The 24,630-nt window shown below is 46.8% G+C and overlaps 1 protein-coding gene across 1 annotated transcript in view; it reads right to left on the reverse strand.

The window, feature by feature from the left end:
- Nucleotides 1-24,409, reverse strand: part of LOC115096497 (NADH dehydrogenase [ubiquinone] 1 beta subcomplex subunit 11, mitochondrial-like) — a 132,545-nt gene extending 108,136 nt beyond the window's left edge. The window contains exon 1 of the mRNA XM_029611188.1: nucleotides 24,143-24,409. Within this exon, the coding sequence (XP_029467048.1) occupies nucleotides 24,143-24,331 (189 nt within the window). The 5' untranslated portion in view covers nucleotides 24,332-24,409. The remainder of the gene's footprint in view (nucleotides 1-24,142) is intronic.
- Nucleotides 24,410-24,630: the final 221 nt, after the last annotated feature.

Genomic DNA, 24,630 nt, shown 5'->3' on the forward strand with positions numbered 1-24,630 from the left:
GCAGCATCAGCTGTGCGCTGCCTGCACCTGAAAGATTTCAGTTTCCAACTGTGCCAACTGTAGGTGGGAGAAGGGGAAGGGAGCAGGAGGTAGTGAGTGAGCCCAGCAGGCCACTGCAGTCTCCCACAAGGGAAGTTGGGAAGAAAGCAAAGGGCACAATGCAGTATTAATGAGCGAGTTTCAAGATGCTGCAGAAATGCTATATATGTAGTGTGTGTGACATGGAAAGTCACTTTAACTCCCTGGGCCTCCATTCTAACCTCCGGCTCTGTCACTGATTGTGTGTGACCGCCGGGGAGTCACTTCAGCACTATTACACACACACAGAAGTCGCTGAGATTTAAGAAAAGAGCTCCCACTTGTGGCCACTGTTGAGATATGAGTAGGGACCTTGGTTTTCAGTTATTTTTCCTGGGAATTTCAATGTTAATAACAGAAAAAAAAAGTCAATGGGAAAAATGACTTATAACAAACAGGAGAGAAATCAGGGGAAAAGTTTTTTTTCCCACTGATTTTTCTTATATTTATTTGTTGTCCACCTATATTGGATCTGCTGTACTAGGTAGAGTACAACAAAGTTAAAATACAATAAAAACAGAACAAGTTAAAACAATTGGCTTACTCCTTACATTTACACTGGAAACATGAACCATCTCCAACCCAGCCCCCTCGTGTACACCCCCGGAAACAGCAGGGCCCTTTAAATGATTGTGAAACAATGAAATCTCTTCAAAAAAAAAAAATCAAGCAAACCATGCCATAAAGTAGATCCCAAATAGAAAAAACGTTTTCTAGTTTCACTAAGACGATCAATCTTTGCTCGTGAACTAGTCAATAACCTCCAAGCCTGAGACTGTAGAGTGTGAGCAGGATTATAAGAGACGAGTTACTAACAAATAACTAGGAGCATCAACATCAGGACAAGAATCTTAAACGTAATACATTGGTGAACTGGGAGCCAATGAAGATAATGTAATAAAAAGGTGTTACATGCTTCCAAGAAGCCTCCAACATTGAAATTCCCGGACTGGCTCCGCCCAGCCAGTCTGGTTTTCAGGATTATCCACAGGAAGGACTGGATTGAGAACCCCTGCTTTAGAGCAGGGGTGTGCAAATGGGAGGCATGGGGGAGGGGAGGGGAGGGGAGGGCACTCCAGCTGGCTGATGGAGGAAGAAGAAAAAAAAAATGACTGTGCTGTCCAGTTTTGGTGAAGGCGAAGGAATTGCCTTTTCAGAAGGGAGGGAGCTGAACGAGTAGGCGAGCGAGGTCTCCGACTGCCTGTGAGCAGGAAAGGAGTGGGTGGATGGGGCGCGCACGGTCCACACGTTCTCCCTCGCCTTGTCTACTTGCTGATTGGTCTCTGGCTTCCACCTCAAGGTTAACATAAGGAAATATATTTTTCACAGAAAGGGAATGGCCTCCCAGGGGAGGTGGTAGAGGGGGGGGGAAAAAAAAAAAAAAACTGGGATAAGCACAGAGGGTCTTCAGGTTGAAAGGAAGTGAAGAGAAATCTGGAGATAAATTGGGGTCTATAGCAGTGGTGGTAAATTCCTGAGTGCCAGATCGCCCAGGCGCCTAAAAACTTGTTACCTAATTCTTGCCTAGACTCAGGAGGAGCTACTGCTGCTGTCGCTTGGAGGTGGCTCCCTGCCTGCATCGAAAAGAAGCTGAAGGGAAGGGGGACAGAAAGAAAAAAAAAAAATGAGATCAGACAAAACAAAACGCAAGAAACTGCAAGTTGTAAGACGCAGGCTAGAAACATTGCACACAGTTGCTTTTCCCTTGGTCAGCACAACTAAAATGGACCCTCTTCTCAGCCACTCCCCCCCCCCCCCCGGGGCCATGTTCTCTCCCCTCACCCCGACCCATTCCTCCTCCTCTTCCCATAATGGCTCAAGCTCAGCATCGTTACTCTCCTCCTCTTCGTCAGAGCGGCTCTTGGTTGCATCCCAGTGGCAGAGCTGCCCTCACCACCCACGGCTGAACCCTGACAGCGCTCACCAGGCTCCTGTACCCTTTTGGCCACAGGAGAGTGGGACATCAGCAGCAAGGCTGCAGGAACCCAGGACCCACCACTAGGCACCCTGTGAGGAACAGCGCAGCCCGAGTCAGCACGGGAGGAAGGGGGCAGCGGAGCCTGGTTTCAGGGTGAGCCCGTGCACACTAAGGAGGAGATACCAAAGGGTGGCGAAGGACATGGTACGATAGGAGAGGACACTGTGGAGCGAGAGCATGGTGGGGGCTTGGGAAAAACACTAGAGAGTGATTGCAGGATGTGTCAGCAGCAGTTATGTGGGTGAGGCACTAGAAAATCGTGCGAGGTGGGCTGCCTATATGTAAAACAAAGGAAGGGAGTGGAGGCACCCTGAACTCGTCGTTGTGGCCCAGTTCCCTCTACATACAAGTATAGGAGAAACCCATGTGAGGCAGGCAGCCGGCTCAGTCAGTTACTTACCTCGGCTGCCACAGCTCCTCCAACACTGCTGCTCCCAACGCTCAGACTGAGTCACATCCCACGATCGAGGCACACGCTCCCCTTGGCTCGGGGATAAGACAGAAGCTAGAAGGACTCAAAAGGAGGAAGCCCAGGTTCTGTGTGTGCCGCCCAAAGCGAGGCCCAGCTTATCCACACTCAAGGCTCGTGCTGTAGCTAGGAAGAGGAGGCCTGCGTGGTTACCCATGTTCTCAGAAAGGAGCTCCTAGGTGGTTTTTGGTTTTTTTTTGTAATACAATTTTTATTGAGTGATCCTCAGACACAATATGAAACTTTGCCGATAACAGACAAGCAAACATAATACAGCAAACGATATTGATGACACAAATCACAGAACCATGAGGAAACACTCCTCAATTTTCCCCCTTCCAGATATCTATAACTGTGTCTAAGACATCTCTAGAGCCACCCTAGAGAATACTCATGTCGCCAACAAACTAGGAGAGGCTGCACTCTGATACCTCCCCCAGTCTGACATATTGAACAACTATAGCGGGCTAGCTCTGCTTAAACAAGAAGGAAACAGGAGTCCAGTATGCTTATCCCCAAACCCTCACCAAACCTCCCCGTCCCGCTTCTCCCCCTCCCCCCCCCCTTCCCAAGGCCTGGCTGACAAACCAGTTGAGACATCCATGTATACTAGAGTCCAATCATAACATTGAAGGCATGGGTCTATCACTAACCCAAAACACAAAAAAAGAAGAACAAACAAGCATCAGGCATTGAGGATCAAGCTGCGAGCCCGAGGTGGCAAAGTCTGCACATATACCTCCCAGGTCTCCAAGAAAAGTCTTCGGTGCGTTGGCGACAACTTAGAAGTAAAACTGTCCATATACATCATTCGATGAAAATGATTACGCCAAGTCCAATACGATGGTGCAGATATCTCCAACCAATTAAGTAGAATAACTTTTTCCCCACCAGCCAGGCCTTTTTAATCAGAGTTCTCAATCCCGCTTTTCTTATAACCGACTGGGGAATGCAATCAAAAAGAATCAGCTGCGGGGTAACTTGAAAACGTATTTTCAGGAGGCGTTGTAAGTAATTTACAATTTTCTGCCAGAACTGTTGAACAAGGGGACAAGCCCAGAATGCGTGAGACAAAGTGCCAATTGCAAGGTGACAACGAGGGCATGTCGAATCTGTTATGAGCCGCGCTCTCCACGCAACCTGTGGAGAGACAAAGGCCCTCCGCAGAAACTTGTATTGCATTTCCCGGTATACATATTTTACACTGGACCTTTTTAATTCCCCATACATGCAGAGAAGATTGCCACTGTAACCGTGAATACTCCATCTTTGGTCCAACGCTCTACTGAAGTCTCATAGGTACGCTGTGACATAACCTCGTTGAAGAGCCCTATAATATGTCGAGAGAGATAATGGCCGCTCCCTTCCCAACTGAAAAAAAGGATTCTAACGCCGCTAAATGTGTGGAAGTCTGAGTACCAATCTGCAATGATAATATGTAATGTCGGATTTGTAGATACCCAAAGAACTGGACCCGGGTCAAACCATATACGTTGTAACTGTGGGGGAACGGCATTAGTATCCCTTCCGGGTTCACCAAGTGCCCCAAATGAGTGATACCCTTCGAGGCCCATCCCCCACAGGACCAGGACTAACATCTTTGGGGATCCTGGTAAGTAAAACTCTGGGTTGCCCTGAACTGGGAGAAGGGTAAGGGTTACATCGAGGCAGTCCCAACCCTTCTTTGTAAAGGTATATGCATGGATTTTCGAAACGGGAAAACCAGTTGGATTCCCGAGAGATTGCAGACGGTAGGCTCCTTCCCCGGCCCGCATCAGTACATAGGTCAACGCGAAGGGGGCCACCAATGTGGATTCAGCCACCAAGTCAATACAAAAGGGGATTTCCCAATATCCATTCCCTAACAATCCGGAGGTTGGCCGCCACACAATAAGACTGAAGGTCGGGAACTCCCATTCCCCCTCCCCCACGCAACATAAGCCAGGACAATGGTATGCGCGCCTTTTTCCCCTGCCAAAGAAATGCCCGCATCATCTGTTGAAGGGCGGCCAAATCGTTACGTTTTAGAATAAGAGGTAGGTTCTGCAACACATACAACCATTTAGGTAGTATGATCATCTTAAACAAATTAACTCGCCCCCCTACGGAAAGAGGGAGGCTTTTCCAAAGTTTGAGCTTATCTCTCGTGAGTCTCAGTAATTTTTGGATGTTTAAGTCGTATAACTTAAGTAAATCTAAGGCTATATCAATCCCCAAATATTTTATTACACCGTTCGCCCAGTGCAGTGGGAAAGGGCCCTCCCACTGCTCCTGTATAGACATCGGGAATCCCATGGCCTCTGATTTTCTCCCAATTAATGCGAAAACCCGAAATACCCACCATAGTCCCTAACCACCTCCAAAAGGGCCGGCAAGGAGTCTCTTGGATTAGTAAGGAATACCAGAGATCGTCCGCAAACGCGGCATATTTTGAAATCTCCTTTTTTCCCCGGCGCCTGAAATAAACACCCCTCGGATCGCTCGAACGTTTGAATAGCCAGGTAATAGAGGCTCCAGGGTCAAGAGAAAAAGGAGAGGGGATAAGGGACAGCCCTGTCGGGTACCCCGAAAGACCTGGAATTCAGGGAAAATTGACCATTCACCATATTAACGAGGCAACCGGGCCCGAGTATAGGAGTTGCAAAGGCTTGATAGAAAAAACCTCCAAATCCCAATGTCTCTCAATAGGCAAAACATAAACCCCCATTCCACCCGGGTCAAAAGCCTTCTCTGCATCTAGACTAGCAATGAGGAAGGGAATATTGTGTCTGGGTGCAGAGATCCATAGCAATTGTTAGCTTCCGGATATTAGTCAAGGCATAGCGTTTTTTTCACAAAGCCTACTTGGCACGCGGTTGAATCATCTGTGGCCAAAACGGCACTCAATCTATCTGCCATAATTTTTCGCCAACAGTTTATGGTCCACATCTAATAAAGAGATAGGGCGATAGGAAGCAGGGGTGCAGGGTATCCTTCCCAGGCTTGGGAATTAGAGTGATGTGGGCCCTATTCCCATGCACCGGAAAACTTCCCTTCGAGATTAGTGCTGTAAAAAACTAATGGCAACAAGGGGGAGAGGGGCTCTGAAAAGACAACCTATAAAGTCTGCACTATATCCATCCGGCCCTGGGGCCTTAAACCTTGGGGAACTCCGAATAAACCTGTCGAAACCTCATCCTCTGTAATGGGTCGGTTTAAGCCCCTCTTGCTGAGCCTGGGTCAGGATAGGGAGGTTTAACGCGGCACTAAATGAGTCCCATTGACTTGAGTCCCAGCCCTCAGCCCGATACAATGCCGCATAATAATCCCGAAAAACTTTTAGGATTTTAGGGGTTTCATGAACGATGTGGCCTTGTGGCGTACGAAGAGCCGGTGATAATGCCGGGACCCTCTATTAGACTTAACTAAGTTGGCCAGAAGCTTCCCAGATTTGTTACCATATCTATAGAGCCTATGTTGGTGATATAGAATGCTGTGTTTAGCCCTCTGGTGTAGCAGCGAGTTCAAAGCTGATTGAATGGTTCTATAATCACTCTTGGTTACCGATGTGCAAGAACGATTATAGTGCCCCCTTTAGCCTGTTGCAATTTCTTTGTCAGGGTCAATAATTGATTATTTAGCACTTTTTTCCGATGTGATATATACGAGATAATATCTCCCCTAAGGACAAGCTTTAGCAGTGTTCCAGAACAGTACTGGATCACTGCTATGTTGGGCATTTAGGGTTGCAAAATCTGTCCATCGTTCCAATAAAAAGGTTTGAAACGCTGTGTCCTCTGCCAGATAATAAGGGAAGCGCCAGCCCCTACAGTCACTCACTTGAGGGAGCACTGCCAGATCCACCCAAATTGGGGCATGATCTGAGACAATAATGTCTCCAATTCCTACTCCTGAAATTTTGGAGAAGGAATGTGTGCTGACTAACCAATAGTCGATACGGGATTGTGTGGAATGAGCTCTGGAGACATGTGTAAAGTCCCGCTCAAAAGGGTTTAGAGCTCGCCATGCATCAACCAGGTGCAAACTCTGTTCAAGGAGCTGTATCCCCCGACCCTTGACCCCCGTCCGCCGCCGAGTGGCAGAGCTATCTAATTCGGGGTCCCGTAAAGAACTGTAATCTCCCCCCACTACCAGGAATTTGTCCATATATGAAAGTAACATTTTATGTATATTCTGAAAGAAAGGCATTTGCTGAGAATTCGGGGCATACAGGTTGCACAACACCACAGGCATCTGATTAATTGTTACTTCTAAAATAAGAAAGCGACCCTGAGGATCTTTATGTTCAGAAAGAATACACCGAACCCACCCAAGACTGACATAATTTCAGGTGCTCCACATCTGTAAGATGGGTTTCCTGCAAGAATGCTATGTCCGCAGCCTGTCTCTTCAAGGCCTGTAATACCTTCGACCGTTTGACAGGTGTATTAATACCACATACATTCCAGGATATCAATTTGAGATTACGCATAGCCATTTACCCCCATATTCTCGCCATAGAAAAGTAATTTGAACAATGAGAATTTCCCAACTCCAAGGGAATGATGACCACCCCAGCTCTGGCCATCTCCCTGTGGAATGTGATTTCCCCACGCCACATGCCACCAAAAATGTTTGAAATCTGTATCATGCCAGCACCTTGTATCTTTCCCTGACCCTCCTCCCCTTCCCCTTCCCCCCCCCCCACCCCCCCCTTCCCCTAACTAGACTCCCCAGAAGTCTCATCTCCACTAATTCCCCACCTAAGAGACTCCTGTTAAGACACTCGGGCTGCTCTGCCCCCTCCCCCCTTTCTTCACCCCCCATCCAGCTTGCAGCAACATAACAAGGGATGGGACTCCATAGAAATAACATAACATAAAAGTTGAACAAATAACAGCTTTTGTTCCCCCCTATAAACAATTTCACAATACAATATTGAAACACCTATAGTATACCAAATATCCCATTGCAGCACAAAGTGGAGATCTGTTCACACCGCATCCAGCATGTGCCAGAAACTTGGAAAGAGAGAGAAAAAAAACAGTGAACAGACTTAACTGTCAAATATTAAAGTAACCAAAGGGTGCAGGTCCCCCTGCCCCATAAGCAATAGATTAGGCAATGCATGCCAGGGCCGGTAGAAACTTCTCAGCTTAAGTAGCTGGCTGCCTGTCCTGTACATTTATCCAGTATCCGACCCAGGGCTGCGTCCGCCCGGTCTTTCTCCAGCCCCACGATCCAGGGTGCCAATGTAAGCTTTTAAGTTAGCGACCTCACTAAACCATCTGGGTCCTCCAGTGTACTTACACGGACCTTCGCTGGGTATACTACCACAGCTCTCTGACCCAGATTAAACAACTGTGTACACAATGGGGAGAAAGCCCTGCGCTGTGCAGATAGGGCCCCCTGAAAAGTCCTTGGAAGATCAGAATCTTCTTTCCCTCATACAACAGCGCTTTCCCCCGACGGCTGGCCTGCAGGATCGCTACTTTGTGAGCATAATTTAACAGTTTTATTATTACTACTTGTGGTTTTTCTTGCTGAGCCCTTTTCTGCCCCAACCGGTGAGCTTCTTTCTATTCTCAGGGGGACCGTGCTCAGTGCCCAGAGACAGTTCGCGAATCAACCAGTTTTCTATTTTTTGGGGCAAATCTCGATCCGCAATTTCCTCTGGGAGGCCTACCAGACGTAGATTGGACCTCCTGGACCTGTTTTCAAGGTCTTCAATACGCGCTGTGTGTCGGGTGATCTCCGCACGTAGCTTCGCTACCTCTGACCGCATGGCCTGGGCGCCATCTTCGCCGTCCGAAACCCGTTCCTCTAGGGCTGAGAATCGCGCTTCATAGCCAGCAAGCGCTGCGGTCACCTCGCCGAGTTGGGACGAAAGTTTTTTAAACTCTAGCTCCAGTGCCTCTACTACCGCGGTGCGAAGATCTGCCCAGCTCGCTGGTGCCGGTAAGTCTGCCATGCTGTGTTCCTCCTCAGAGGCCGAGTCAGTAGGCCTGACTTTTTCTTTTGCCGAATCCTTGTCCCTGCGCGCCGTGCGGGTCGACATCTGGCTACCGCTCCGCTCACCAATAATAGCCGCTGGGATATTGAGAGACTTCCACGCAAAAATGAACAGCAATTAGGGCCGGATGGGGTTAGATTAGAAATCAGGGAGCCCGAGAGGGTCGGCTACATCCGCTCCCTCTCACGTGTCACGTGATCTCTCTCTCCGCTCCTAGGTGTTTAAGAGCCACTGCTGGTGACTCCTGCTGCTGTGAGGCGCTGAGAGCAGAGCCCAGGTGCTGGTCTAGATCGGAGGATCAAGCCGCGGTGACTTTTCCCGTGGCAAACTCGGTCCAGGTCTGAAGGCACACTGGGATGGGAAACAGTGGTCCATTTAAGGGTTGCCCTAAGCATGCCCGGGAGAACTGCTTCCTCCATGGTGGATCCAGAAACGGGAGGAGACGCTATGCTATTCTACAACCTCAGACCCCCCCCCCCCCAGCCCAGGAGGAGTTCCTGCCGTCACCGGGGTCCCTACCCTTGGAGAGAGATCACAGTTGCAGAGGGAAAAGCAGTGAGGTAGGAGAGGAGAAAGAAGTGCTACAGAGAGAGGACATGGAGGGGAGTGAAATGAAAGGCAAAAAAGTGTTAAAAAAAAAAAAAAAAAAAAGATTAGCAAACCAAGAAAAAAAAAACAAACAAAAATTAAGAGAAAAAATAGGGAACAATTAGTGATATTATAAAACCTCACTTGAGGGGGTGGCTGCCCCAACTAATTACACGGATGGAAGGGGGAGCCTTGCCCAGAAAGTGCGCGTGCCCCTCTTCTAGGGTTTACATATTAGGGAGTCTGTTATACCCTCCAAGAACTTACTCGTCAGGGATGAAAGGCGCTCACTACATCAGAGGTGCTCAAACTGGTCCTCGCCCCCCCAGGCACTTGGGCTTTCAGGATCTCTCTCATGAATATGCATGAGAAGTATCTTGCACACATTGGGAGGCAGTGAATGTAAATAGATCTCCCGGATATTCATGAGAGAGATCCTGAAAATGCGACTGGCTTGCCTCTCCCCCCAGCATTGTAAATCTCCTTCCCTCCCACCAATTTTTTTTTTTTTGGAGGGGGGGGGGCAGTGACTGCAGACGAACATTAGTGCATATTCCCCACCTAACAATCAGGCCGATTCAGTAAAGTCCGCGGGAGAGCGGGCGAATGCCCACTCTCCTGAGCGCGCGATTCTGTATGTAAATGAGGCCCGTGGTAAAACGGCCAAAAGGAGGCGCTAGGGACACTAGCGCGTCCCTAGCACCTCCTTTTAGCCTGGAGCGGCGGCTGCTCAGCGGGGTTTGACAGCCGTCGCTCAATTTTGCCGGCGTCGGTTCTCGAGCCCGTGACAGCCACGGGTTCGGAAACCAGACGCCGGCAAAATTGAGCATCCGGTTTTCGACCCAACAAGCCGCCAGCTGACATTCAAATTTTTTTTTTTTTTTACTTTTGGAAAGTTTCGGGACCTCCGACTTAATATCTCCATGACATAAGTCGGAAGGGTGCACAGAAAAGCAGTTTTTACTGCTTTTCTGTGCACTTTCCCGGTGCCGGCAGAAATTAACGCCTACCTTTGGGTAGGCGCTAATTTCTGAAAGTAAAATGTGCGGCTTGGCTGCACATTTACTTACTGTATCCGCGCGGGAATACCTAATAGGGCCATCAACATGCATTTGCATGTGCGGGCGCTATTAGGTTTCGGCGGATTGGACGCGCGTTTTCCCTTACCCCTTATTCAGTAAGGGGCCGAAAACGCGCGTCCAGTGGCGAGTTAACAGTGCGCTCCCGTCAGAGCGAACTGTGCTATAATCGGCCTGAATGGTGTAAAGCCCTCTCACCCCTCCCCACTTGGGTGCAGTAGTTTATCCTCCTCCAGCCCCACCCCCTTGCAGCTCTCTTATTATTCCTCCCTCATCAGACCACCCCTTACCCTGCAGAAACCCACACACACACACCCTTAGCCCTCTCACTCTTCTCCCAGGCTCCAACACCTCCTCTCCCGCTTCTGGACATCAATCAGGGTCAAAGATGCTTCTTCTGCCTCCTGCTCCTCAAGTCCCAGTCAGGACTAAAAAGATGCTTCTGTCCACCCTCTGGACCAAAGTTCAAGAACAACCTCCAAGCTGAAAAACAATACTCCAGCTGAGGTCTGCCCAACGATTTGGGAAAGCAGCATCAACCACCATCCTTTCTTTTCCCGCTAACGCCTCTCCCTTTCCACCTTAGCATCCTTCAGGCTCTGGCTACCTTGCTATCATCAGGCAGGAAACAGATTTGGGGGGGTGATCGCATTCGTTGCACATCGGTTTCATCCCCTCGTGTTATGTCTCTGGGATTTTGTGCCGTAAATGCTTGAACTCCATACGGTTTTTTGCATTTTAAATATTTTGGCCGTTAAAACTATTTGACCATGCCTTGAACTTTCCTTACTTCGCTCCTCTCTTTTGCCTACCGTGTCTAGGACTGTCCATTCTGTTGCAGATTTTACCATAATCTGCAAAAATGACAAAACCCTTCCATAGCAACTGCTCTGCAACAATTACTCATGAAAATATTGAGCAGAAACAGCTATAGGACCCATCCCCAAAACCTTCGCCGATGTCTCCCCCTGGGGTGAGCTCCCTTTACTGCTACCATCTGTCGATTTCTAACCCATTTACCCTCTTAGGCTCCGCCTCCCTTCAAGCTGCTCACTTATTATTTAGAAGCCTCGCGTGTGAGATAAGCATCAAAAGCTTTACACTAAGATCTCCACCATATCTCGTCACCCTGTCTAGAAGGTAAATAGATTTGAAAGAGTCTTTAGGTCCTTACAATCCTTTCAACCAAAAATATATTTAAAAAAAACAACCAAACAAACCCTTCTTTCTTGACTCAGAATATTAACAGAAAGGGTAAGGAAGGGCTGCAGAATCCCACAGCCACCCCCTTATTCTTATTTAATACCCAAAGCAGGCCAGAGCATGGAAAACTTCCTGCAGAGCGGCTGCTTGTAAAAAGAAGGGATTTTTCCTGTGGGGGGGGGGTTCTTAAACCACCTTTCCTTGTTCAAAGTGCCAATGGTTAAACCTAGGCTGGGTCCCTTCACTTTCTGCAGCAAGCTCTGCAGGAATTTGAAGCCCCCAAGCCTGGGTTCTTGTGCACCTGAACCACAAAACCCGAGCCCCACTGATGCTTAAAAAAAGTCTAGTCCTCCGCTTGGCTTTAAAAGCAAAGGGATTGTCTGGGCGAGGCTGTCCCCGGTTTTGTAAGCCCGCTAGCCATGTGGCTACCTAAAATATAGGAAATGGCCACCATGGAGAGAGAGTTCTCACAGCAGCTGTAAGAACTAAAGGAAAGTAGGACCGAGCGGCTGGGGAAATCCAGCCCTTGCCGCAGTTTCTGCTGACATTGGGTCACCCGTATATTCCTGCTGAAGAAAACCTGCTTCCAGTATAGTCACAGTCAGGTTGTAATCTCTGTCAGTTCTGGCGAGGGGTGAATTCAGCTGTGTGACTATGCGTGGGCTTGGTAAACAACAAATGCACAGATCCATTCATTTATAATTTTCAGGTTTAGACTTAATCCTTTGTTCTCTATTTAACTCACTTCTGTTTTGCTAACATCACCTCACGAAATGGAAGTCTCTTTGTCTTACACATCTCTTGATAGGGAGCTCACCATCCTGTGTGGTACTTTTCATTTCTATCTTGAGCATTTGTACCAAAAGCAATAAAAACATTTTAAATTAAATATAAAAAAAAGAAAAAAAAGAGACTCCACTATCTTTTCTTGTAGTAGTGACTATGAATTTACTTATCTACTGTAGTTTCCAAACTCTCCCTATTACTACATTTATGAAGAGGGTCAGCATATGCCTTTCCCTCAGTCCTCTGCCACCATGCCAGTCTAAGAAGGACGGAAAAGAACCAGCGGTTGCGCTTCCAGAGCCTCTCCGAGCTCACCTTCATATCCTAGGATGGATTTCATCAAACCCATCATCATCTTGACCACTTTCAGTTTTGCCAGTTCCATGGAAATAGCCTTGCCTCTAAATGGGGTGGCATCTAACCTCACTGCCACAAATACCCTCTGCCAGCATTTTTACAGAGTACATGATAGCATGAAAAAAGACCAAGCACCCTTCCAGTCTGACAAGAAAGATCCCAGCTGCCAGCCCTCGAGACTGACCACGTGCACGAAATCTCCCCTTATTCTGGTCTTCTCCCTTTGCACCCCAGCAAAGAAGATCCCCAATTTGGGTCATACTCATCACCCTCTCCCTTCCCATGTCTAACCATAAGCTTTTTAATAATCTAAAGAGCTGCCAGTACTGGCATGGCCAATACCAGATCATCTGGCCTTCTAGCACCCCAGCCTTTCTGAACCGTACGCCAGCACCACCAACCGCCTGCACTGACTTGGTTGACAAAAGGAGCACAGTCTGCCAGACAGACCCAGAAACATGAGCTATTGTTGTACTGCAGCCTGCCAGGCAGGCTCAACCGTGGCTTGATTCTGTCATTGCGGCCTGCCAGACTGGCCTGACTGTGGAGTTTGCCGGTGCTTCCCGGCAGGACTTCTAACGTACAAATTACTCACTTCACCATTCATTCTGGCAGGCCCAGCTCTCGTCACTGAATCACTTCCACACCATATTCATTATTTTGCAATGATGGATCCTCTGTTTATCCCACGCCTTCTTAATTTGTTATAGTTTTAGCTGCCACCACCTGCTCTGGGAGTTTACCCACCTGAAGCATCCTTTTATGACCCCCCCTTATTCTAGAACCTCCTGGGCAGTGGAAAAGATTTGCTTCTTGTGTACTATTACATACCATGCTGGTATTTGAATGTTTCTAGCCTAGTGATTAGAGCGGCAGGCTGAGAAACCAGGGAAGCTCCTTCTAACCTTGGACAAGTCACTTCACCCTCCATTGCCTCAGGTACACACAAGACTGTTAGCCCTCTGGAGACAGGGAAATACTTACAGTATCTGAATGTAACCCCACCCTGAGGCACCAATGAAAGAGGTACGAGCTAAATATTTGAGAGGGAAAAAAACCCTCTCTCCTCTCTTCTGACCTCTAGAATATTCATACTTCGGTCCTTAAGTCTCATCTCATAGGGCTTTTTTGGTAGAGACACTGAGCCATTTTGGTAGCCTCTCTGGACTGCCTCCAGTCTGTCTAGATCTTCCTGGAGATATGGCCTCCTGAACTGGACACAATACTCAGGCAAGGTCACCAGTATAAAGGGGGTTTTTTGCCTTTTTTATGGATGGCACTAAGATCTGAAAGTGTGTGCCATGCCTGAAAAAAAAATGGACAGCATGCAGAGTGACCTAAAAAAGCTTGACAGAGTGGTCAGCTGCTTGGCAGTTAAGTTTCAGAACTAAAAATACAGTTTTATGCCTTTTTGGGTACAAAAATTCAAGGGGCCAGTGCATGAAGGAAGTGAGATACAGATGTCCACAAAGCAGGAACGAGAGATGATGATATCCAGTGGTTTCAAGGTAGTGACACAGTCTGTCAAGGATGTGGCCAAAGCTGGAAGGATGCTAGAGTGCACAGGGAGAGACCAGTAGAAAAAGTAGAATTATCCTCCTAACCACTTAGCCAATATCTCTCCCAAAAATATTGAGCTGAAATCAGCCATTATAAATTCCTGAGACACTTCATTCATCACCTTTCCTTCTTCAGCATGAACATCATTTACACTATCATGCTCCGCTTTCTATCCCTATCCAGTCGACTGTTAGGTCCCACCCCGGACTGCTCAGTTTATTTATTTAATGTTCCCCACCCCCACTGCAGGACAGCATTAAGAGTGACTGAAATATAAAGTACATCACATCATCACCTTCCCCCAATCTAATTCTCTGCTCACACATTCAAAGACATCAATCAGATTTGTCTGACCATGATGGCTCTCTAGGAAAACCATGCAGCCTCAGAATCCTGCAATCCTTTCGACTCTAAGGGGCCAACAGTCAGCCACTATCTAGTTGCCCAAGTTAGCCAGGTTTGGCCTGACTAATGAGTCATAGGACCCCGTACAAACTTTGGCACAGAGTATGGCTACTATGGTGGCCACCCATTGCATACTTTGGTTGAAGAATTGTGGACTCAGCATCTAAGATTTGGCTGGCTAAGCTTCCTTTCACAGAGAAGTTAATTAGTTGGGGCAATCTAAGGCTCCACCGCGGAAAAGCTTAGGGCAGGTTTTCAGGGTGGGCTAGCTAGAAGTCATCGTCAGGATTCTAGACTTTTAATAGGGACACCAAAAGAGATGGCAGAGATAGGAATGCAAGGGTGGCTACCACTGGGACTCGAAGTTCCCAATGAAGGTGCAGAAGCAACAAATTTATTTAAATTTTTATATACCGACATTCATCCAGGATATCACATCGGTTTACAGTGTAACACAAACAAAACGCCAAGCATGGCACTTTACATTGAACAAATAAAACAAGTTAACAAATGAATAAATGAGGGTGTGAACAAGGGGAAATTTGCATTAAATACTCAACTAGGTTTGTAATTATATACATATGTACAAAGGAAGACACTAAGAGATAAACAATTTAGGAGTGCTAGAAGGAGAGGGGGGAGTGATTGAGCAGAGGGAAGGGGTGAGAAAAAGGTAGGAGAAGGGCGAAGTGAGGGGATGGAGGACCAGAAGAAGGGGCAGAGGAGAGGAAGGGTGGGCAGTAGAGAGGAGGGAGAAATTAGGTGTATGCCTAATCTCCTACTAATCTCCTACTTCATTGACAGACATTTGCATTCTGGCCTTCTACCAAGAGATGGAGCCAAATAAATGGCAGACCAGCGAGTACTGAAGTCATAAGAGACTGAACTTTCCCATCCTATTTTCAGATGCTTTTATGGTGTCTCCGTCTTTCCCTGTAAGAAGCTGAGTGTGCAAGGTACAGAGGGGCCTAGGAGCTGTACTGCAAGGTCCCGTGTCACAAAAGGGGACAAGGAAAGGTTTCCATTTTCTTCATCGTCCTCAAGAAGGCAGGCACTTTTCAGCCTATTCTGGACTTTAAACAAGTCAGCATACTGAAAGTTTTCTCGTTTTCAGAATGGAGAATCTGAGGCAGCAAAACAGAGGGAATTTTTTTTACCTGACTGGATTTGGATGCTTCACCCCCATAGTCTCACAAGGGAGAACACCAATGGTTCGCTACTCCAGAAGGTCATTTCCAATTCTGGACACTCCCACTTGGCCTGATAACAGTTGCAGGAAATTTTTCAAGGTGATTGGTAGTAGTGGCAGCAGCTCTAGGTCCAAGAAAGGATTTTGGTTCATCCGTATCTGGACAATTGGCTAATCTAAGCAAAGTTAGCAGTGAAGAGCAAAGTGGCTGCTAGCGGTTGGTTCAATTATTGCAGAAGTTAGGCTGAGTGGTCAACTTTGCAAACAGCAAGTTGGTTCCCTCCCAACATTTAGCATACCTAGAGGCTCAGTCTGACACAAAAAAAAAAAGGGAGCATTGTATATATGGGCAATGGAAAGGATCGTCAAGCTTCAGGGTCAAGTAAGAGGTATGATGGGAGTGTGGAGTCCCAAGGCGTGGGACTACCTTCAACTCTTAGGAATCAATGGTGGCAGCACTGGATTTGAGGCTGTGGGGCAAGAACACCGAGACTCCTACAAAGAGCCTTGCTCTCAAAGTCGTCTTCCTCAGTCTCAGGTCTATTCAATGAGGCACCTATTGCAGGAGGGGACCAGAGCCATCCTAACTTGGTGGCTTTCAGTCAGGGACCTAGATGTGGTGGGGTTTCAATTCAAATCCCTCTCATGGACAACAGTAATAACTGAGAAACAGTCCTTTGGATGGGGAGCACATGTCTGTAATAGGATGGCTTAGGGGACTTTGAGTTTGACAAAAGTCAAATGGTCCATCAATTGCTTGGAACGAGTGGTGATACAAGGCACTTCTAACTTTTGCTCCTCTTTCAGAGACAGGTAGTCCACATTCTCCCAGGACAATACTATGACAGCAGCATACATAATCACCAAGGAGGGATCAGACGTCCTCCTCAGTGGCCGAAGAAGCAGAGCTCTTACGAAGGTGGGTGGAGAAGCACACGAGGATGTTCTCAGCAAGCAAACAAAGCAGGAGCACAGCATAGTCAGGCAAATTTTCTAAGTCCAGAATCATGGCTGGATCCAGCAGAGTGGGCACTATCTGAGGTGGCATTTCTCTGGATAATGGACGTGTGGGAGAGAACCAGAGATGGAATTAATTGCAATACCAAGGCAGAAAATGTTTTCAGCTCTAGGAGAAAGAAGTGTGTGGGGGGGGGGGGGGGGGGCAGTCAAGCTGGACACCCGATTCAGGAGTGGCTGGGGTCAGTGGCTCCTTTATGTACTTCCCCCATGGCCCTTGGTGGGCAGTGTTAGCAGAGGATAAAGGGCATCAATTTTGGTGAATTTTAATGGCCCCGGCGACCATGGTATGTGATTTGATGACACTATGGACAAGAGATCCTTAGTGTTGCTGCGGTCCGGGGTGCTGTTGTTCCAGGGGCCAGTAGTACAAGAAAACCTGTCTCAATTTTGTCCTTATGGCACGGACCTTGAAAGGCCAACACTTGTGTAAGAAGGATTAGTCAGCAGTAAGTAGTTTTTAGGAGCCAGTAAGGTGTCTATGTCTCTGGTGTACATGAGATATCTGTTATGGGGACATTCTATAAGCAGACATAGGGTTCTCACCTGACGTGTTCAGGTTTCTAAGGGGAGCAGCGTATGTTCAGCTGTCCAGAAGGAAATAGTTCCTTGGTTTTGAAATCCCCGAGCGGCCTGCTCTTTGAGCTGCTCATGAAAGCATGATTAAAAATCTCACACTGAAAACATCTCTAGTAGCCATCTGTACGGCCCAGGCAAGATCTCAGAACTGCAGGCCAAACAGATGGCTACTAGAAATCATGCAAAGGAGCCTTTCTTGAGGTTCCCAGAGGAGGCAGTGTGTAATCTGCATGGTTCGGTGTTGCAGTTTCCACCTTATTCAGGAGGAAGGTAGTTCCTACCCTCTCAAGAGGGAATCATGTCCAGCAGCCTGCGAGCAGCTTCGTCTGGATGCACACAGAATTCTTCTCCGGTATCTGAAGAAGAAGACCAACGGATTTAGAAAGTTGCACTGTTCCCTGGTGCCAGGAGAGGTGAAGTGGCATCAAAGGCATCGATAGCACAATGGATTAAGGAGGCGATAGACTTGGCTTACATAGCCAAAAGTTTAACGTTGCCCAAGAGGGCTGATGGCACACACTTCCAGAGCCCAAGCTCTGTTGTGTGTGGAGCTCCGTTTGGTCTGTCCTGTGGAAATTCGCAGAGCAGCCGCATGAGCTTTCCTTACATTCCTTCACAAAGTTTTATCCAAGCCAGAGACTCTGGCGTCTTGAAAGCAGGGCTGGCGGTGTCCACCCAGATGAAGGAGTAGCTTGGATCCATTCCGTGTGGTGTGGACGGGTCTCGCTGGCTGAAGAGGAAAGAGAAAAGGTAAATCTTATCTGCTAATTTCCTCAAGTCCAGGCAGGACCAATCACAGGACCCTTACAGACTGCCAGGAGTGCTCACGTTTTCAAATGTAGGTATTTAATGTGGATTGACCCACACCCCCCCCCCCCCCCCTAGTTTGTGAGACAAGAGTCAGTTTTCCCTTGAAGCCCCTGGGTTGGGAGGGGTGTAGGGAAATGGGTTAAAAACGTAAACTTATTATATTGAAGGCTGGCAGTAAGGGCAGCACAGGATCCCTAAGCAGTGAATGTGAGCAAACTTGCTGTTCTGTGTCTCCATCTATTGGTAGGAAACATAAATCCATGCATTTATTACTGGCAAATAGCCCTAACTGCACTGCTCTTTCAGTAAAGAATCCCCTCCTCTGTAGGTGGGGAAAATCTAATTCCCCAGAGCCTATGAGGATGCTCCCTTGTTTTGATTGCTATCCTGGAGTAAAGAGAAATTGCCTACCAGATCCTTTAGGGGCCCTTTAATTTTTTTTGATTAGTATAAGTGGATCCAATCTTAAAATTTGTCCAAACTGTTTTTTCTTAGGGGAAAAAAATCATCTCAATCTTTCAGTACATCAGAACCACTGCCCCTTAACGAGCTTAGTGGCTCTTCTGGCATTTTTTTTTTTTTTTTAACATTTGGATATCCTTTGAGGATGGGTGCCCTTATCTGAATCCTGCAAAACGCACGCACGTGTAAACTATCAGTACTAATGCAATTAATTGTTGACAAACCATTAAAAAACAGCAGGTGAGGAAGTGCTGCGCTCAGGCCTGGGGAAGGGAGGGAGAAGAGGGGGTTGCTGGGGCTGTGGCAGCCCCAGACAGCAAGCAGCACCAAGAATGAGACTGGAAGGAACTATCACTCCAGACATCAGGCTGGAGAGGAGTCCCCGAGATCCAGGAAGAAGGCAGTAGAGAAAAAAAAAAAATAGATCAATCCTATGACTTCATTACCACCTGCATGAGGCCTGAAAACTGAGGGGAGGGAAGAGAATTTTTAGAATGACAACTTCGGAGTACTACAGGTAGCACGATGAATAAGAAGATGGATGGCGTTATGGTAGTGTGATAGATATAACACTCCAGCAGTCCAACGGCTGCATGTTACCACATGTGGGAGAGCTGATTCAATCCATGAGCTTGGCTTTTGCTGTTCAGAGGCAGCACTCGTACGCCCAGTGGGGGGAAGGGAATCTCGGCTATTGCACAACATTGACACTAAGTGGTCACACTCAAGGGATGCACGTACTAGGTAACTGCAAGGAGCTGTGATCTGAGGCCTCTGGCCCAAAGATGTTGCTGCAGCGGCTGAAGGAGATGGGAGTTTGAAGGGGGAACAGCAGCTTATGGTGCTACAGCCTAGAGATCAGTTGTAATTGAGCTGGAAGCTCTATTTCTGAAGGAATTCTGCACACAGTATTTTTAAAATTCTGAAGAATTCATTGTTTCAGACATACACAATATAATCACTATCTGAGTAATAATTTATAATGCATATCTCCCTCTATTCCCCATCTCAGCAAGACCCCAGATCTCAGATGGCAGTCTAAGGGAGCTCCATTAGCTCTCTTTCAGATTCCACCTCCACTACTGCCACCACACACAGGCCCAACACTTACCACTGCAGCCTCATCCCACTGCTGTTTCCTTCTTGTTTCTGGCCTGCTCAAGCTGATGGTCCACTACGGCAGCCTCTTCTCTTCCAGCCCACCGCTACCTCCTGGTATCCACATCAAATGCAGAATTCCCCCAAGTGTAAAGCAGAGTGATCCAGGAGATGGACACAGAAGTGTAATTTGGATAGCACTATTTATTACACTAACAAAAAGACTCTGCCACATGGTTTGAGGTTCAAAATGACAAACACTCAGTAGCTCACAGTCAGGCCAATGAAATGTCAGAACGCGGATAATGGGCACTCGATCATGAGCGCCCGCTCTCCTAAAACACGCCGATCGACCTCTCCAAGGCACCCAATTTAATATTTAAAATCGGCTGCCGTGGTAAAAAGAGGTGCTAGGGGAAATTGTGCACCCCTAACGCCTCCCTGGCAGCAGGCGCCCAGGAGAGATGGCTGTCAACGAGTTAGGAATACAGCACTCTTTTTTATATATATATATATATATATATATATATATATATATATATATATATATATATATATATATATATATATATAAACGTTTTTGTTCCTCCAATTTAATTTTGCCACGATATTAAGGCGGAGGACGTACAGAAAAGCAGTATTTTCTACTTTTCTGTACATTTTTTGAGCTGCTCAAAATTAATGCCTGCTCCGGGGCAGGCACTAATTTGGGAGAGTAAAAATGTGCACATCGGGCACACATTTTTTTTTTGTATCGGGGGAGAATAGCTAATAGACTCATCAACATGAATTTACATGTGATGAGCGCTATTAGCTTTGCAGGTGTTTGAATGCGCAAATCCTCTTATAGCATAAGGAGATGTGGACACACATTCAACCACGGGTTAACCAGTGGCATCGGCTGAACACACTGTATTGCTTCGGCCTGCGTGTGATCTCTAATCCTTGTATGGATGATTGTTCTCGGTTTTGGATCTGCTTCTTTTTCAAAAATGTTTTCTTACCTACTCAACAGTGAAGAAAAAGGCAGAACTCTGGTTCTCCTCTTCCAAGCCAGTGAATTCATCTGTAAACCTCATGGATCAATCTGTGGTTCTCATGGGAGTTAAGCCGAGTTTCCCAATATAGCCCCCCTCCCATAGCATTCTTGCAAGGTGCTGCAGAGTGAGGATCACCGACGACATCCTCCAACATGGAGTTCTCATTGAGTTTGAGGGATTGCAAGCATCCCATAGAGTAGTGGAGGAGTAGCCCAGTGGTTAGAGCAGCAGGCTATGAACTAGGGAAGCCAGGGCTCAAATCCTTATGTCTCTGGAACAGGGAAATACCTGCAGTACCTGAATATAATCCACTTCAAAATGGATAAATAAAGATGGCTGCAAGGTCATCTCTTGGCTTCTTCACCGATCCAATTGCTACCAATGTGGCTTTACAGTCTGAACCGACAAGAGGGGGACGCACCGGTGTTGCTGCAGTAGAGAGTGAACTATTGCAGGGAGCAGCCACAAGCATGGAGAAAATTGCAGACAGGTCAAGGAGGGAGAGGTAAAGAGTGTTTTGGAAAAGAGCAGGTATTGCAGGTACTCCTCAAGTCAGTGCCTGGTAAGCCTCAAGCTATAAACCTGGAGAAAAATATGGATGACAATTGTATGCCTTGAAAAATCTCTTTCAGGACAGTTAGCTTTGGCAACAGGAGATTCAAGGTTATGACACCCCAACTGATCAATTTGAGTTTGAAAGTTGCTAAATGTCAGGAAAATGATATATCTATCATGATTCTGCATTAAAATAACTGAGCATTTGGGAAAAAAAAAGTTATTACAAGGTGGAATGTATGTTTCTTAAAGTACCATCAATTTCACCTGTGGACATATTTAAAAGATACTCAACTGAGACACCAATTGAAGCTATACCCCCAATTTGTAAGGTGTATTATCTCCTTCCCTTAAAGAAGAGGGCTGCTGAAGGAGGAGGTGGGGGGGAGGGGGTTTCAGGATGCCCAGATGTCTTTTGATAACATAGATATGACATAGTAAATGATAGCAGAAAAAGACCAGTCTGCCCGAGTTTTCTGTCCACACTGCTGAGGATATATCCAGCTGCCAGCCACAGAGCATGACCACCTGCAAGATTTCTCTTTATCTACTAGTTCCACATTAACAGTTGATTTGATTTTGGAGCAGTACATAGACTGGATCCTTAAACTATTTTTTTTTTTTTTTTTATGTGCCAAAAAAATATTTTGTTCTGAACTCACAAGTACTAGTTTTTCCTGTTCTAAACTTGGACAGCATCTGAATATTCTTTGTTGCTTTTTACTTTTTGTTACTGGCTGATTTTGTTGACAAGTGTGTATACTGGATGTTTCATTTCAAAATGTTTTTGTGGATTAGATATTACTTAAAAATGTACCCCCTCCCCAAATTAAAAAAAAAAAACCCTAATGTAATAGTTGCTTGCAAATGAGGAGCTCTTGAGCTAAAATGCCTGTTCAGCTGCTCCTTGGTTAAATGTGGCATTGCAGACCCTCCTCTCACTACCACTCTCTGTATCTGTCCCAAGCACATTTGAATTCTGTGATGGTTTTGGCTGCTACCTCCTCTGCTGGTCGTGATGTCTGACATCCATCACTCTCTTGACAAAACAGCATTTCCTCTGAGTCTGTCTCCTTCCATATCAGGACTTCTCATCCTGGAGGGCCTCATTTATTTAGTGTTTCTATGGAAAATGCTTTCTTAAATCTTACTCCAAGAGTGGCCAAGTCTAATCCTCAAGAGCCACAAACCGATCTGGTTTTCAGGAAATCCATAATAAATATGGATAAGACATTTGCATGCATTACCTCCAGCATATGCAAATTTATTTCATGCATATTAATTATGGATATCCTGAAAACCAGACCTGTTTATAAGTCTTGAGGACTTGAGTTGTTCTTCCCATCACTCATCTTATTGAATCCTGTATAGGCCTACAGGCCGATACAGTAAAAATCGCGGGAGAGCGGGCAAGCGCCCGCTCTCCCAGCACGTGTACAGGCCACTTGCCTGTGCATGCGATTCAGAAAAAAAAAAATTATTCAAATTAGGACTGGCGCTAGGGACACTAGCGCGTCCCTAGCGCCTCTTTTTTTGACAGGAGCGGCAGCTGTCAGCGGTTTTGACAGCCCGACGTTGGTTCTCAAACCCGCTGACAGCCACAGGTTCGGAAACCAGACGCCGGTAAAATTGAGCGTCCGGTTTTCAACCCACGAGCCGCGGGCCGATTTTAATTTTTTTTTAATTTTTTTTTACTTTTGGGACCTCCCAACTTAATACTCGCCATGATATTAAGTCGGAGGGTGCACAGAAAAACATTTTTTACTGCTTTTCTGTGCACTTTCCCAGTGCCGGCAGAAATTAACACCTACCTTTGGGTAAGGCCGCTAATTTCTGAAAGTAAAACGGTGGCTTTGGCTGCACATTTTGCTTTCTGTATCACGCAGGAATGACTAATAGGGCCATCAACAAGCATTTGCATGTTGCGGGCCGCTATTAGTTTCAGGGGGGTTGGACGCGCATTTCCCCCTTACTGAATAAGGGGTAAAGCTAGTGCGTCCAAACGTCGGTGTACCTATATCGGCCTGACAGCGGGTAAACAGCATGAACAGTTATTATATACACAAGTAGCAATACTACTACAAGTAACACTACAAACAGTACAGTGGACAACGGAATGGATAGCTGCACTGATAGCACTATGGACAGCAGTACTAACAGTGACTCAAGCAGTATGATGGATACCAGTATAGATAGTGCTGTATATAATGCATTAGAAAGAAGAATGGATAGCGCTTTGGATCGTATAATGAATACCAGCACTAATAGTGCTAGAGGGCAGTGCAATAGATGGAAGCATATTAGCAGTAAGTAGCATAACAGATACTGATATAGAAAGCACAAACACCACTAAGAGTAGTGCAACAGATGCAGACAGCACTAGTAGTATGATGAACAGCAAATGGATAAACAGCAATACAGACAGAACCATTGGTAACAAATTAATAGCAGTGTAAACAGTGCTGAGAGTATTATAACAGATATCACTACAGAGAGTACTACAGGCAGCATGCTGAATAAGAAGACGGATAGCTTTATGGGTAGTACAGTGGTTGGCACGCCAACATGAGTTGTAAACCCTGTCCTGAAGTATTGACTAACCACCATGGTTTTCAGAATACCCACAATTAATGTGTATTGACTAACCATGGTTTTCAGAATACCCACAATTAATGTGTATTGACTAACCATGGTTTTCAGAATACCCACAATTAATGTGTACGTCGTGGATTTGCATGCACTACCTCCACCATATACAGATCTCGTTCGCATTCACTGTTGAGTATGAAGGGTAGTCAAGAACAGGAGTGACAACCAGTGCAGGGCAGGACAGCTCTACGGACAGTGCGAGGGGCAGCGCCGTGCGGTACGTGCCCCTACTCTGGGGCGCCGATTACCTTCTCGAACACTTTAACGGCGTCCTCGTCCTCCTCATGAGCCGCATCCTGCAGCCTCTGCTGGGGGAGGGTAGTGGTGGTGGTAGGAACCGTGGTGGTGGTGGTGGTGGCGACAGAGGAGCGACATCGCGCAGCAGAAAGTGCGCGGAGAGCGACCGGCAGCAGGGAACGGATCTGTCGCAAAGCCATGACCCAGCGACCGAGTGCCCCCTCCAGGAATGATAACGGAAGCTGTCTCTGGGCGAGCCTCGCTCCCGACACCGGAAACTGTCACCGTGCGGGTCGAGCCTCCCTCCCATGGCCACTAGAGGTTGTTGCTCGAAACCAGAAACCTGCACAGCTAGACGGAACGCCCAGGGTGCGTGTCAAGCCTCCTTTTGAAACAAACCTGCTTCCATTTGTCTACTTAAAGCTTTATTGTACAGTGCCTGTGACACTGGCGGCTGAAATAAGCAATACGGAGATTCGTGGTTCCAATATCTTTACAT

The sequence above is a fragment of the Rhinatrema bivittatum genome, chromosome 1, assembly GCF_901001135.1.
Source record: "Rhinatrema bivittatum chromosome 1, aRhiBiv1.1, whole genome shotgun sequence".
In the NCBI taxonomy this organism is placed as follows: Eukaryota; Metazoa; Chordata; class Amphibia; order Gymnophiona; family Rhinatrematidae; genus Rhinatrema; species Rhinatrema bivittatum.